At 39.6% G+C, this 16,649-nt stretch overlaps 1 protein-coding gene across 1 annotated transcript in view; it reads left to right on the top strand.

Moving 5' to 3' along the window:
* Positions 1-16,266, top strand: part of LOC116882648 (transmembrane protein 138-like) — a 32,832-nt gene extending 16,566 nt beyond the window's left edge. The window contains 1 exon segment of the mRNA XM_032883170.1: positions 16,205-16,266. Within this exon segment, the coding sequence (XP_032739061.1) occupies positions 16,205-16,266 (62 nt within the window).
* Positions 16,267-16,649: the final 383 nt, after the last annotated feature.

Genomic DNA, 16,649 nt, shown 5'->3' on the forward strand with positions numbered 1-16,649 from the left:
GAAACCTCTCATATACAGAATATAATAAATATATTTAAGGCAAAATATTTTCAAAATTTTAAAATCAAAAGAATGTAAAAATATTTATTAACCAAATGAAAGGTGAATGGGGGAGACATTTGATTATATAATACAAAATAGAATTAAGACATAAATCTTGACTTTCAGTACTGCTTAATATTAACTGCAAAGAGAGGTTTGAGCAAGTTATATAGTAAGCAAATTATATCTCAATAAAACTGTTTAATAAGAAAGTTTCTTTTTGACATGACCATTAGAGGTAGCAAAGAAGAGCATTTCTTGACATCCAGCCACAGGCTGGCAATTGAAAGCCTACATAAACGTATCACACTGTTTCCATTTTTCTCCCTATTCTTTTTTTTTTAAGATTTTATATATTTATTTTAGAAAGTGAGAGAGAGAACACAAGTAGGGAGAGTAGCAGGGGGAAAGGGGGAGAGAGAATCTCAAACAGACTCCAAGCCGAGTACGGAGACTGACTCAGGCTCCCCTCCCAAGATTCTGAGGTCATGACCAGAGCCAAAATCAAGAGTCACATGCTTAACCCATTGAGCCATCAGGGTGCCCCCACTCCATTCTTCTTTAGCATCATGGGACTTCTTTTTCTCCAACTCAGGTTAAATGGGGAAGGATTTATGGTGCCTTTGAAGAGAGGCAGCCACCTGAGCTGGGATTCATTACCATTGTCATCTGGAGATTCTGTATCAACAGTATTTAAGAACAACAGTGCCAATTTCATTCTGATTTCCATCCTGTTCTTTATCCACCACCTGAACAGCTGACTCACCTAAACCATTTTTTTCCCATTTCTCTCATTATCATTTTTATGTTTCTGTTAGCCTTCTTTGTTCTTTGGAATGGCTTCTCATTACTAAAGCAATGCATGGCAGATATGGTAGCAAGAGGTTGTTTCCTATGTGGTTTATCTCTCCCTGAACATGAGGTTGAAATAAGGTGGCACAGGCAGAAGGAACTGCCTGTATCACAAGGTATATGGTTGAATGAACCAGAGGCACATTATTGTGGCTGGGTGATTGCTTGTAGTCATAAAATCAATCTGACCTTGCTTGTACATGTAACATTTTAAGGGCTTCAGGGGATATTTCATTATTTAAAGAAGGCAAGACAGTCAAGTGGTAAAATTTTCAGCATAAACTTGCTCAATTCATGACTTCATTCGTTCCAAATTGGTCAACTCAATTACATCTAAATTCTGGAGAATTTTATGTATGTTGAATTCTGCTGGGACTCAGCCAGAATAGTCCATTCTGTTCAATTATGTCTACCATGAAATTGTAAGTCTCTCGATCATTTAACTAACAAATCTGAAAGAAAGAAGATTTATCAGGGACTTGTTAATATTTTCAAACAAAGTGTCACACTCCTTTGAACTATATTGACAGGCTTCCGTGGTGGCCTCTCTCCTGTGTCATGTACCTGGGAGTATGGCTAGTGACTAATGACCATATCTGAATAAAATCATAACTGATTACAGTATATCTCAAATTCCCAACAGAACTTTCCTTGCACAATAACCACTTTTTCAATTGTCTGTTTTACCTACTATGAATGACTCTTTTCTTAAGTTTTCAGCAATTCCACTTACACTAAAAATCAATTAAGTACTAACCTAGTTATAGTCTTTCTCGGTCTCCTCTCAATTGCCCTTTCCTTATGAATTTATTTTGCCATCTCAACAGGAGTCAAAACTTTTCACTCATAAATAATAAGCAAGCAAACAAACAAATCTCTACCACAGAAGTTTTGCTGCTTCATACAAAGAGTGGGTCAGCAACTGTCCTGGCATTGAAACCTGATCTCTTTCTTCCCTTGACCTTGCCTGACCATGAAGTACCCTTGCCATACTGAGTTGTAGGTCTGAAAGTCAATCCTTCCTTTTCAAGATGCCAGCCTGTAAGATCTACAGTGATTAAATTGCAGCAGTGGCCTTGGGCTCTGATTGATAATCAAACTCATAAAGCACAATAGCCTCCACAAAGCACCAAGTTCATTAGCTTTCACGAAGGTTAAAGATCAGGGAACAACATGCACAGTGGCTGAAGAGCAATTGTCTCTTGACTCTCAGAACCAGCTTCTGAATATTCCCTAAATTCCATAATAAGATTATGGCTGAGATTTGATATTGGATTTTTTTTTAGATTTGTATTTATTTATTTATTCCATGTGCACGCGTGAGAGAGAGAGAGAGAGTGAGCTCACAAGCCAGGGAAGAGGGAGAGGAAAACGGAGAAGCAGACTCCCTGCTTAGCAGGGAGCCTAACTCAGGGCTCCATCCAAGGACCCTGGGATCATCACCTGAGTGAAAGGCAGACGCTTAACCAACTGAGCTACCCAGGAGCCCCTGATATTGGATTAAGTAACATGGAGGCTGACTGGTTACACTGACAAAAAAGTTATAGTGTTATCATGCGGCAAAAATCTGATTAAAGAGGGCTAATGAGAAAGAGAGGAGGCATTATAGGCAGAAACTATAGATAACACCGTCAATGAGATGAACAACAGAGGAATGGGCAGAGACTTGAAGCAAAGGTCAAGTCAGAAATGGCTTTCAAATGGAAGCATTTGCTGATGGTAATAAACTAGTAGAGTAGGAAAAATAAAATATGCAGAAGGAAGAGAGAAGCATCGCTAGAATGATGTACTTGTGTAGGCAAGAAGTGAGTACTGCACATTGTTGGAGTACTCGGAACATTTCCAGATTGTTCTCATGTATCATTATGCTACTTACTGTCATTGCAGGCTTCAGAAGAGATAAATATATGCTAGCAACTCTTTGCTTCATTGTTACTATTGTTGGTTCCTTTTTGGACATTTAGTGTTATAATTTCTTATTGAAATGCTTTAGGGTGTATTTTAATTCCGAGAAATGGGGAAATCAACTAATTGTGTCCCCATTCCATTGTCCTATGAAGAAATGTTTCCCAAGACTTTAATTGCTCAGAGGAAACTAACAAAATAAAAATCAGTGTAAAGGATCCACACATAGCTAAGATTTTCTAGGCATTTAGGCAGGAAAAAAAATTGTAGCTCACACAGCAATGGCATTGTAATCAATGATTTCTGCTGAACTCTTTGCAGAGTGTTCACTGGGATTCCAGGTGTGGTTAATATGCAGGAGATGGAGCCAATCAGACAAAGAAGGAGAAGGCTTTGCAAATAGGAGGAATGCTCTTCTCTGTTCCAGTTTGCAGTCCCCACTGTACTGATTGTGTTGATAGAGTGTTATTTCTCCCATTTGTTCTTGCCTTTATTGTTGATGACTTTAATATATTTTTAGGAGCCAAGCATCCAAGGATAACCAGAGAGATGTAGCTCATCTCATGCATTACTAGGATGACAGCAGAGATATTATTAGCTGAAAATCTGCTCTCTCAGTACAAGACCAATGGTATTGGGTATTAAGGAGTGCACATATTGCATGGAGTACTGGGTGTGGTGCATAAACAATGAATCTTGGAACACTGAAAAAAATAAAATAAAGATGTTACAAAAATAAATAAATAAAATTAAAAAGATTAAAAAATAAAAATAAAAATAAAGCAATGCAAAACAAAACAAAACAAAAAATATGGAAGCCATTATTTTCCTTAAAATTCTATTATTTGCTTACCAGCAGTCTTGTTCTTGCCTCTAATCAGATTCCCTTAAGGCCAAAGCTATATAATAAATAAATTTAAATAAATATTTAAATCAAATTTTCTTTATTTAAATTTATTTATTTAAATAAATTTATTTAAATAAATAGATATTTATTTAAATAAAAAAGAAGCAGCCATATTTCTTTTTTTATAATTTTCTTTTATTTTTTATTAACATATAATGTATTATTTGCCCCAGGGGTACAGATCTGTGAATCGTCAGGCTTACACACTTCACAGCACTCACCATAGCACATATCCTCCCCAGTGGCCATAACTCAACCACCCTGTCCGTACCCCCTCCCCCCACCAACCCTCAGTTTGTTTTGTGAGATTAAGAATCTCTTAAGGTTTTTCTCCCTCCCGAACCCATCTTGTTTCATTTTTTCCTTCCCCTCCCCCATACCCCCCACATTGACTCTCAAATTGCTCATCTCAGGGAGATCATATGACAATTGTCTTTCTCTGATTGACTTATTTCACCTAGCATAATACTCTCTAGTTCCATACACATCATTGCAAATGGCAAGATTTCTTTTCTTTTGATGGCTGCATAGTATTCCATTGTGTGTGTGTATATATATATATATATATATATATATATATATATATATCACTTCTTCTTTATCCATTTATCTGTCGATGGACATCTAGGTTCTTTCCATAGTTCGGCTATTGTGGACATTGCTGCTATAAACATTTGGGTGCACGTGCCCGTTCAGATCATTACATTTTTATCTTTAGGGCAAATACCCAGTAGTGTGATTGCTGAGTCATAGGTTAGCTCTATTTTCAACTTTTTGAGGATCCTCCATGCTGTTTTCCAGAGTGGCTGCACCAGCTTGCATTCCCACCAGAAGTGTAGGAGGGTTCCCCTTTCTCTGCATCCTCACCAGCATCTGTCTTTTCCTGACTTATAATTTTTAGCCATTCTGACTGGTGTGAGGTGTATCTCATTGTAGTTTTGATTTGTATTTCCCTGATGCCTAGTGATATACAGCACTTTTTCATGTATCTGTTGGCCAACTGCATGTCTTCTTTGCAGAAATGTCTGTTCATGTCCTCTGCCCATTTCTTGACTGGATTATTTGTTCTTTGGGTGTTGAGTTTGGTAAGTTCTTTGTAGATTTTGAGTACTAGCCCTTTATCTGTTATGTCATTTGCAAATATCTTCTCCCATTCTGTCAGTTGTCTTTTGGTTTTGTTAACTGTTTCCTTTGCTGTGCAAAAGCTTTTGATCTTGATGAACTCCCAGTAGATCATTTTTGCCCTTGCTTTCCTTGCCTTTGGTGATGTTTCTAGGAAGAAGTTGCTGCAGCAGAGGTCTAAGAGATTGCTGCCTGTGTTCTCCTCAAGGATTTGGATGGATTCCTTTCTCACATTGAGGTCTTTCATCCATTTTGAGTCTATTTTCGTGTGTGGTGTAAGGAAATGGTCCAGTTTCATTTTTCTGCATGTGGCTATCCAATTTTCCCAACACCATTTGTTGAAGACACTATCTTTTTTCCACTGGACATTCTTTCCTGCCTTGTCAAAGATTAGTTGACCATAGATTTGAGGGTCCATTTCTGGATTCTCTATTCTGTTCCATTGATCTGTGTGTCTGTTTTTTGCCAGTACCATACTGTCTTGATGATGACAGCTTTGCAATAGAGCTTGAAGTCTGGAATTGTGATGCCACCAATTTTGGCATTCTTTTTCAACATTCTTCTGGCTATTCAAGGTCTTTTCTGGTTCCATATAAATTTTCGGATTATTTGCTCCATTTCTTTGAAATAAAAATGGATGGGCTTTTGATAGGGATTGCATTAAAAATGTAGATTGCTTTAGGTAGCATAGACATTTTCACAATATTTGTTCTTCCAATCCATGAGCATGGAACATTTTTCCATTTCTTTGTATCTTCCTCAATTTCTTTCATGAGTACTTTATAGTTTTCTGAGAACTGATTCCTTACCTTGTTGGTGAGGTTTATTCCTAGGTATCTTATGGTTTTGGGTGCAATTGTAAATGGGATCAACTCTTTAATTTCTCTTTCTTCTGTCTTGCTGCAGGTGTATAGAAATGTAACTGATTTCTGTGCATTGATTTTATATCCTGATACCTTACTGAATTCCTGTAAAAGTTCTAGCAGTTTTAGAGTGGAGTCTTTTGGGTTTTCCACATAAAGTATCATATCATCTGCAAAGAATGATTGACTTCTTCTTTGCTAATTCAGATGCCTTTAATTTCTTTTTGTTGTCTGATTGCTGAGGCTAGGACTTCTAGTACTATGTTGAATAGCAGTGGCGATAATGGACATCCCTGCCGTGTTCCTGAGCTTAGCAGACAAACTCTCAGTTTTCCCCATTGAGAATTATATTCGTGATAGGTTTTTCATAGATGGCTTTGATGATATTGAGTTATGTTCCCTCTATCCCTAAACTTTGAGGAGTTTTGATCAAGAAGGGATGTTGTACTTTGTCAAATGCATTTTCAGCATCTATTGAAAGTATCATATGGTTCTTGTCTTTTCTTTTATTTATGTATTGTATCACATTGATTGATTTGCAGATGTTGAACCAACCTTGCAGCCCTGCAATAAATCCCACTTGGCTGTGGCGAATAATCCTTTTAATGTACTGTTGGATCCTACTGGCTAGTATTTTGGTGAGAATTTTCACAACTGTGTTCATCAAGGATATTGGTCTGTAATTCTCTTTTTTGATGGGGTCTTTGTCTGGCTTTGGGATCAAGGTAAAGCTGGCCTCATAAAATGAGTTTGGAAGTTTTCCTTCCATTTCTATTTTTTGGAGCAGTTTCAGAAGAATAGGAACTAATTCTTCTTTAAATGTTTGGTAGAATTCCCCTGGGAAGCCGTCTGGCCCTGGGCTCTTGTTTGTTGGGAGATTTTTAATGTCTGCTTCAATCTCCTTACTGGTTATGGGTGTCTTCAGGTTTTCTATTTCTTCCTGGTTCAGTTTTGGTAATTTATACGTGTCTGGGAATGCATCCATTTCTTCCAGATTGTCCAATTTGCTGGCGTATAGTTGCTCATAATATGTTCTTATAATTGTTTGTATTTCTTTGGTGTTGGTTATGATCTCTCTGCTTTCATTCATGATTTTATTTATTTGGGTCCTTTCTCTTTTCTTTTTGATTAGTCTGGCCAGTGGCTTATCAATCTTATTAATTCCTTCAAAGAACCAGCTCCTAATTTCATTGATTTGTTCTACTGTTCTTTTGGTTTCTATATCATTGATTTCTGCTCCGATCTTTATGACTTCCCTTCTCCTCCTGGGTTTAGGCTTTCTTTGCTGTTCTTTCTCCAGCTCCTTTAGGTGTAGGGTTAGGTTGTGTACTTGAGACCTTTCTTGTTTCTTGAGAAAGGCTTGTACCGCTATATAATTTCCTCTCAGGACTGCCTTTGTTGTGTCCCACAGATTTTGAACTGTTGTGTTTTCAATATCATTTGTTTCCATGAATTTTTTCAATTCTTCTTTAATTTCCTGGTTGACCCATTCATTCTTTCGAAGGATGCTGTTTAGTCTCCGTGTATTTGGGTTCTTTCCAAATTTCCTCTTGTGATTGAGTTCTAGCTTCAGAGCATTGTGGTCTGAAAATATGCAGGGTATGATCCCAAGCTTTTGGTACCAGCTGAGACCTGAGTTGTGATCCAGGATGTGATCTATTCTGGAGAATGTTCCATGTGCACTAGAGAAGAATGTGTATTCTGTTGCTTTGGGATGGAATGTTCTGAATGTATCTGTGATGTCCATCTGGTCCAGTGTATCATTCAAGGCCTTGATTTCCTTGTTGATTTTTTTGCTTGGATGATCTGTCCATTTCAGTGAGGGGGGTGTTAAAGTCCCCTATTATTATTGTATCATTGTCAATGTGTTTCTTTGATTTTGTTATTAATTGGTTTATATAGTTGGCCGCTCCCATGTGAGGGGCATAGATATTTAAAATTGTTAGATCTTCTTGTTGGACAGACCCTTTAGGTATGATATAGTGTCCTTCCTCATCTCTTATTATAGTCTTTGGCTTAAAATCTAATTGATCTGATATAAAGATTGCCACCCCAGCTTTCTTCTGATGTCCATTAGCATGGTAAATTGTTTTCCACCCCCTCACTTTAAATCCAGATGTGTCTTTGGGTCTAAAATGAGTTTCTTGTATGCAGCATATTGATGGTTTTTTTTTTTTTTTATCCATTCTGATACCGTGTGTCTTTTGATTGGGGCATTTAGCCATTTACTTTCAGGGTAACTTTTTTTTTAAAGGTTTTATTTATTTATTTGACAGAGATCACAAGCAGGCAGAGAGGCAGGCAGAGAGAGAGGAGGAAGCAGACTCCCCGAAGAGAGCCGGATGCGGGGCTTGATCCCAGGACCCTGGGATCATGACCTGAGCCGAAGGCAGAGGCTTTAACCACTGAGCCACCCAGGTGCCCCTCAGGGTAACTTTTGAAAGCTATGAATTTAGTGCTATTGTATTGCCTGTAAGGTGATTGTTATTGTATATTGTCTCTGTTCCTTTCTGGTCTACTAATTTTAGGCTCTCTCTTTGCTTAGAGGATCCTTTACAATATTTCCGGTAGGGGTAGTTTGGTGTTTGCAAATTCTTTTAGTTTTTGTTTGTCCTGGAAGCTTTTTATCTCTCCTTCTATTTTCAATGAGAGCCTAGCTGGATAGAGTATTCTTGGCTGCGTGTTTTTCTCATTTAGTGCTCTGAATATATCATGCCAGTTCTTTCTGGCCTGCCAGGTCTCTGGATCAGTGTTCTGCCAATCTAATATTTTTACCATTGTATGTTGTAGACTTCTTGTCCCAAGCTGCTCTCAGGATTTTCTCTTTTTCATTAAGACTTGTAAGCTTTACAATTAGATAACGGTGTGGACCTATTTGTATTGATTTTGTGTGTGGGGGGGGTCTCTGCCTCCTGGATTTTGATGCTTGTTCCCTTTGCCATATTAGGGAAATTCTCTACAATAATTCGCTGCAATATACCTTCTGCTGCCCTCTCTCTTTCTTCTTCTTTTGGAATCCCAATTATTCTAATGTTGTTTCATCTTTTGGTATCACTTATCTCTTGAATTCTCCCCTTGTGGTCTAGTAGTTGTTTGTCTCTCTTTTGCTCAGCTTCTTTATTCTCTATCATTTGGTCTTCTATATCATTATTTCTCTCTTCTGCCTCATTTATCTGAGCAGTAAGAGTCTCCATTTTTTATTGTACCTCATTGATAGCTTTTTTGATTTCAGCTCAGTTAGATTTTCATTCTTTTATTCCCCCAGAAAGGGCTTTTATTTCCCCAGATAGGGTTTCTCTAATATCTTCCATGAATTTTTCAAGCCCAGCTAGCACCTTGAGAATCATGATTCTGAACTCTAGATATGACATATTACCAATGTCCATATTGATTAGGTCCCTAGCCTTCAGTACTGCCTCTTGTTCTTTTTTTTGTGGTGAGTTTTTCCGCCTTGTCATTTTATCCAGATAAGAATATATGAAGGAGAGAATAAAATACTAAAAGGGTGGCAAAGACCCCAGAAAACTGTGTGCTAACCAAATCAGAAGAGACCCCAAATCAGGGGGGAAGAAAGGGGGTAGAAAAAAATTGTTTTTTAATTTAAAAAAATTAAACAAATATATATATATATATATATATATATATATATATATATATATATCAGACTGGTGAATAGAACATAGCCACCCACTTGATTTTGGGAGTATTTTGGTCTCTTAGAGGAAACTACTTCCCAAAATTTTAAAGAAAGAAAAACATATATATATATATATATATATATATACACACACACACAACAATAAGGGTAAACACGAAGAAGGGATGAAATATGACTGTAAAGATGAAAATTTTAAAAATACTCTAAAAAAGGAATTGGTAAGTTGGTAGAAAAAGAAAGAAAAAGAAAGTGGAGAGAATTTGCTTAGGATGGAGACTAGAACAAAGCGCTGTGCTAGATTTAGAGTATACTTTGATGTATTAGAAGAAATTGTATCCCAAAATTTTTTTAGAAGAAAAAACCCTATATGTATATAAAAAATAAAGTTAGATACAATGAAAGATAAAATATAAGTATAATAATGAAAGTTTAAAAGTATTTTTTCAGAAAGGTATTGTTAAGATAAACTAGTTTAAATATGTTAAAAGAGGAAAGAGGAAAGTTAAAAAAAATCAGAATAAGAGAAAAATAAAATTAAAAGAATTTAAGTAAGTTTGCAAGACTAAAGAATCATGGGGAGAAAACCATGATTTCCATGCTTTGCTTTCCCCTCCTCTGGAATTCCACTGTTCTTGATCAGTGAGTTTGGTCTTGGCTGGATGTTCTTGCTGATCGTCTGGGGGAGGGGCCTGTTATAGTGATTCTCAAATGTCTTTGCCCAAGGTGGAATTGCGCTGCCCTTGCCAGGGGCCAAGCTAAGTAATCTGCTCGGATCTGCTCTTGGGAGCTTTTGTTCCCTGAATGTTTTCCATAAAGTTCTGGAGGACATGAATGAAAATGGTGACCTCCCAATCTCTGGCCCAGAGGAACTGAGAGATCAGGGCCCCCCTCCTCAGTGTGTGCTCAGAGAAAAGCACTCAATCACTCCCATCTCCCTGGCCTCCGGCCATGCTCTGAGCTCACCTGGCCTGTGACCGAGCTTTTCTGTCTCTGGCACAACTTGGAGTCTCCAAACCAAGCAGATTCCTGCCTCCAGAGGAGGAAGGTAGGCCTCCCCGGATCTGCCACTTGTGGGGCCCTGCTCAAAGAGCAGGATCTGTACTGTGGATCACAGTTTAAGGAAACCCCAAGCTGAGGGCTCACTCCTCAGCTCCGTCTCTGTAGCTGGCTTCCCCACTCTGATACCTGCGAGCTCTGCGACACTCAGATACCCCCAATCCTTCTGTGACCCTGCGGGACCTGAGACCATACTGTCCCCGCAAGGGCTCCACCTCCGCTTAGCCTCTGGAGTGAGCCCCTCAGTGGATCAGACTTTTTTTTTTTCTAAAGATTCCATCCACTTATTTGACAGACAGAGAACACAAGTAGGCATAGAGGCAGGCAGAGAGAGAGGAGAAGGCAGGCTCCCCACTGAGCAGAGAGCCCAATGCTGGGCCCAATCCCAGATCACAGGATCATGACCCAAGCTGAAGGCAGAGGCTTCAACCCACTGAGCCACCCATGCATCCATGGAGCAGACCTTTAAAAGTTCAAATATTGTGCTCTGTTGCTCCACTGCTTGCTGGGAGCCGGCCCCTCCCCCCACAGTCTATCTTCCAGTCACTTCAGATTCACTTCTCCACACGTCCTACCTCTCCGAAAGTGGTTGATTTTCTGTTTCTAGAATTGCTGCTCTTCTTCTCTTTGATCTCTTGTTGAGTTTGTAGGTGTCCGGAATGGTTTGATAACTATCTAGCTGAACTCCTGCTACCTGATGTCATCTCAGCCTACTCCTCCGCCATCTTGACTCCTCCCCACTGGACAGTTGTGTTTTCATTATCATTTGTCTTCATGTATTTTTTTTAAATTTTCTTTTTGATTTCATATTTTGCCCACTTGTGGTTGAGCAGCCTATTGTTCAGCTTGCATGTGTTTCCATTTTCTCCAGATTGGATTTCTAGTTTCATACTGTAGAAATTGATTGTTCTATAATTGATTACTAGTTTAAGACTGGTGTGGTTACAAAAGATGCTTGATATAATTGCAGGTTTCTGAGTTTTGTTTTGTGTCCTAACATGATCCACATTGAAGAATATTCTGTGTGCTCTTGAAAAAAAAATGTGTATTCTGGTGTTTGGGGATGGAATATCTGTATCTGTTCGATCCATCTGGTTTAATGTGTCATTCAAAGGTACTGACTTGAAGTTCTGTTGGGATGATCTATCCATTGATGTAAGTGGCGTATTAAAGTCCCCTAGTGTTACTCGATAAATTTCACTTCCTCCTTTTAGTCTATTAAAAGTTGCTTTATGTATATAGGTGGTCCTGTGTTGGGCATATGGATTAATATTTCTACCATTACATAATGCCCTTATTTTTTTCTGTTCTAGTCTTTGTTTTATTTTTGAAAACGATTATTTATTTTAGGGGTGCCTGGATGGCTCAGTTGGTTAAGGATCTGTTTTTGGCTCAGGTTATGATCCTGGGGTCCTGGGATGGAGCCCTATGTCAGGCTCCCTGTTCAGCTCCCTCTCCCTCTGCCTGTTGCTCCCTCTACTTGTACTGTCTCCACTTATACTCTCTCTCACTCTATCAAATAAATAAATATAATCTTTTATAAAACAAAAGATAATTCATTTTAGAGAGAGCATAAGTGAGGGTAGGAGCAGAGGGAGAGAGAGGATCCTGAAGCAGACTCCCCACTGAACATGGAGCCCAACAAGGCCTTGATCTCACAACCCCGAAATCATGACCTGAGCTGAAAGCAAGAGTTCACTGCTTAAGTGACTGAGACACCCAGTCATGCCTAGTCCTTGTTTTAAAGTACCCCCCTTTTTAATATCTGAAGTATTTTTACCCTTACTATTTTTTTCACTTCCATTTGTATGGTACACATTTTTCTAACCTTGCACTTTCAGTCTATGTGTCCTTAGGTATGTGGTAAGTCTCTTGTAACCTCTTGTAACCAATATGTATATGAATTCTTTTTATATGTTCGGTTTTTTTATTGGAGTATTTAGTCCATTTACATTTAAAGTAATTGTTGGGGTGCCTGGGTGGCTCAGTTAAGCACCCAGCTCTTGGTTTCAGCTCAGGTCATGATTTCATGGTCATGAGATTGAGCCCTGTGTCAGGAGTTGTGTCTGCTTGAGATTCTCTCTCTCCCTCTTACTCTGCCTCCCCTCCACCAACTCACTTGCTCTCTTTGTGTCTCAAAAAAATAAATGTAGACTTAAAAAATAATTATTGATAGGTTTTCCTTATTGCCATTTTGTTAATTATTTTTCTGAGGGGTGTGTGTGTGTGTGTGTGTGAGCTCCACACCCAGTGTTGGGCTTGAACTCATGACCCCAAGATCCAGAGTCATATGCTGTACTAACTGAGCCAGCCAGGTGCCCATTTCTGGTTGTTTTTATAGTTCTTTTCTGCTAGTTTTTTTTTTCCTCTTGCTCTCTTCCCTTGTAGTTTGATAGCTCTCTGTATTGCTATGTTTAGATTCATTTCTCTTCTTTTGTATGTATTGCAGGAGTTTGATTGTGGTTACCACTAGGGTCATATAATATCTTATATGTATAATACCCTGTATTAAGTTGACAGTCACATTTGAACATGTTCTAAAAACACTACATTTTTAGACCCCTCTCCTCATTTTATGTAGATGGTATCATATTTTATATCTTTTTCTTTTGTGTATTCCTTGACCAGGTTTTGTAGTTAACACTGATTTTGCTATTTTGGTAGTTTATCCTCCACATTAGTTTTATAAGTGATTAATCTACTACTTTTACTGTATCTTTGCTTTTATCTGTGAAATTCTTTCCTTTCACAATTCTCTTCTTGTTATGGACTCTTCGTTCCACTTAAAGAATTTCCTTTAATATTTCTTGTAAGGCTGGACTAGTGGAGATAAACTCCTTCAACTCTTTTTTTTTTTTTTTTTTTTTGGTCTGGGAAATTTTTTATCTCTCTTTCAATTGGGAGTGATAACCTTGCTGGGAAAAGTATTCTTGGTTATAGGTATTTTCCTTTCAACACTTTGAATATATCCTGTGACTCCCTTCTGGCCTGCAAAGTTTTTGCTGAAATATCAGCTTATAGCCTTATGGGATTTCCCCTGTATGTAACTGAATTTTCATTTTCTCTTTCTACTTGTAAAGTTCTATCTTTATCATTATTTTTTGCCACTTTAATTATTATGTGTCTTGGTGTGAATCTCCTTGGATTGATGTTGTTGAGGGCTCTCCCTGCCTCTTTGATCTGGTTGTGCTTTTCCTTCCCCAGAGATTAGTAAACTTTTCGGCTATTTTTTCTTCAAATAAGTTTTCTGTCCTCTTCTCTCTCCTCTTTCTGGGACCTCTATAATACAAATGTTATATGCTTGATGTTGCTGAGTTCATTTAACCTATTGCCATTTTTTATTCTTCTTTTCCCATTTGCTCTTTAGCTTGGTTGATTTCCATTACTTGGTCTTCCAGATTGCTGATCTCTTTTTCTGCATCCTCTAATTTGCTATTAATTCTTTTCAGTGTATTTTTTATTTCATTTATTGAATTCTTCATCTCTGGGTCTTTTTTATACTTTCTATCTCCTAGTTGAAGTTCTCACTGAAGTCTCCTACCCTTTTCTCAAGTCCACTGAGTATCTTGATGACCATAACTCTGAACTTTATTGAGCATATCGATTATCTCCATTCCATTTAGGTGTTCCACTCTGATTTTGTCTTGTTCTTTTATTTTGTAGAGATTCCTCTCTCTATTTTGTCTTAGTTTCTGTGTTGGTTTCTTGAAAGTAGTGGCCTCATGTAGTGGAAGTCCTGTGGCACCCTGTAGCACAGTCCTGCCACCCCCTCCCTCTCGGTCACCAGATTTAGGTGCTCCAAGGGGTATTCACTCTGTGGGCTACATCAACACTAGTGTTGGAGCCAAGCCATGGGTTATCTTTAGCTGAGCCAGCTGCAATGAGCTCCTTTGCCTGCTGTGGGTACACAGGGCATGGTTTGATCCCTGAACTATTGAGAGGTCTGAGGCCACTGTGAGCTCGTTGGTGGCCAGGACTGACAGTCAACCAAGATGCCTGTAACTAGCCTCTGGGCCGTAACTGCAGGTGCACCCAAGATCAGGGTTTGCTTCCTGTGCAACCAGCTAAGAGACAATGTTGCTGAGACTTAGGTGTAGGGTTATCCCCACGTCCCCCCAGGGCAGGAGTCACTTTGGAGTGACACTGCCTGTGGGGTGCAGCAAGGCAGGAGCTGCTCTGGGCGGTGGGAACAATCACTCTGGCAGGTGGGTTGGATGGAGTGAGTCTGCAGGGGAATCCTGGGGCAAGGCATGTGTTGCTAGAAAGACAGATGGGAGAGCTCTCTAGGCCGGGGAAGTGGAGGAGAATTGGTGTCCACCAGCTTTTTTCTCCCTGGGGACATCTGAAGATCCCTGCCCCTCTATCACATATTCTAAGATGAGTCACTAAACCTTCACAAGTACCCCGAGACAGTTTCAGCCCACAGCATATATGCTGTGTCTTGGGTGGAGTTATTTATTCAGACTCTTGAAGGGCAGGGTCTCCATTTCCTATTTGTCTTCCTGTTCTCCTAGGAGGGAGCCCACTGGTGTTCAAAGCTCCCCAAATTAAACCCAACAGGTTTTCAAAGCAAGCAGACTTGTCTTCCCAGTGTGGGTCCCCAGTGCAAGGGGTGCCCAGTGTGGGATCTCATCTTCCTGTTTCTGTGGGCTTGCAGCGTTTCTCCTGTCTGTGGTTAGTCTTACCTGGGATTTGGTTCCCAGCTGCATCTCTCTGCCTTCCAGTTTTCTTGAGACAGTCTGCCAGTCTTCAGGCCATTTTCAGAGTTGGGGGCATGGACATATCTGTTCGCTTCACTGTGTCCATGGGATGAGATGAGCTTAGGATTCTCCTACTCTGGCATCTTCCCCCTTCGTCCAGGCTTTCTTATTGAGGAGATCAACAGTTTCTGTTGAGTTGAAGTTCTTCTACAGATAACCACCCAGTCATGGTTTTCTTCTGTATGTTTTCTTAAGTGTGTGTGACAGGAAGGAGACTGCAAATGCGTGTTCATGGATATGACCCAATAAGACTTTCCTCCAATGTTCCTATGACCAGGATAGTTCAGTGTGCTGGCTTCTCTCTGCTGTGTGTCCTTGCATGAATTTTGAGATTGCCAGAAGTTGTAAATTGTAATTCACATACCTCATATTGATAGTGGTTTTCCCACCAGAACGCTTGTGATTATGGATGAATAAGCAGCATTTTTGCACAGACTTTATCACATAATGCATTTTGGTATGGCTTCTCACTTGTAGGGCTCAGTACCTGAGTTCTCAGCGGGTTGCGTGGGTGAACAGCTTTCCACTCACGTGACAGCTGTAGGGTTTGACTCCTGTATGTATCCTCGCAGACCTTCTCCAGCGCTGGGCTTGTATAAACACTTTTCCATAGGAGTTATACAGCCTGGCCTTGGAATACGGGTATCTGACCTTTCAAAACTTTGTGATACACCAATCGGCTTTTACAAAAGATCTACATTCATACGTGTTTTTGATAACCAAAAGAAACCTGAAGAGGACTATTTTTTACCAAAAAAAGGCAGAGAACAAAAGGTGTTCAGCAGCATCCAATCCTTTAAGCGGTGAGAGTGGCCCCACCCAGCGGCCCCCTCTGGGAACTGCACTGAGCGTCTCGGCATCAAGATGTGTGAGCATCTGTGCTTCGTCCTGACTTGTGTGTGTGCACGTATCTCTTAGCCACATGTGTCCTAAGGTGTCAGACAAACCCTAAAAGAGGTTATTTTGGGGGTCCAGGAGTGCTCAAAAAATGTATCCTGTAAATGAATGGTGCCTGTTCCTTTCCTTTACGCCCTTTCAGCTTACACAAGCTTTGAAAAGGAATGCTCTGCTTCTGGACAGCCGGGGAACCTCGAACTCTGATCCAGCTCTTCCCTGCAGCTCTCTACCTCACCAGGATTCTTGACACTGGCTGTATATTACATACAGCATGTTCTTTCAGCGAATAGCTGAGCTGTGATTTTCCACATTTCTCTTTCACTGTCTGAGTTGGCACAAAGACGTCCTGTGCTGGCAATGTATTTCATAGAGGTCTGAAGTGTCATTTCTTTGTGCAACTTGTTCTCTTACAGGTGTAGACAGTTTATTTCATGTAGAAATTTTTCAACAGATACATTCTTTTATTTATTTTTTAAAAAAGATTTTATTTACTTATTTGACAGAGATCCCAAGTAGGCAGAGGCAGGCAGAGAGAGAGGGGGAAGCAGGCTCCCCTGCTGAGCAGAGAGCCCGATGCGGGGCTCCAT

This window comes from Lontra canadensis, unplaced genomic scaffold (genome assembly GCF_010015895.1).
Source record: "Lontra canadensis isolate GAN:19392208 unplaced genomic scaffold, GSC_riverotter_1.0 scaffold86, whole genome shotgun sequence".
Lineage (NCBI taxonomy): Eukaryota > Metazoa > Chordata > Mammalia > Carnivora > Mustelidae > Lontra > Lontra canadensis.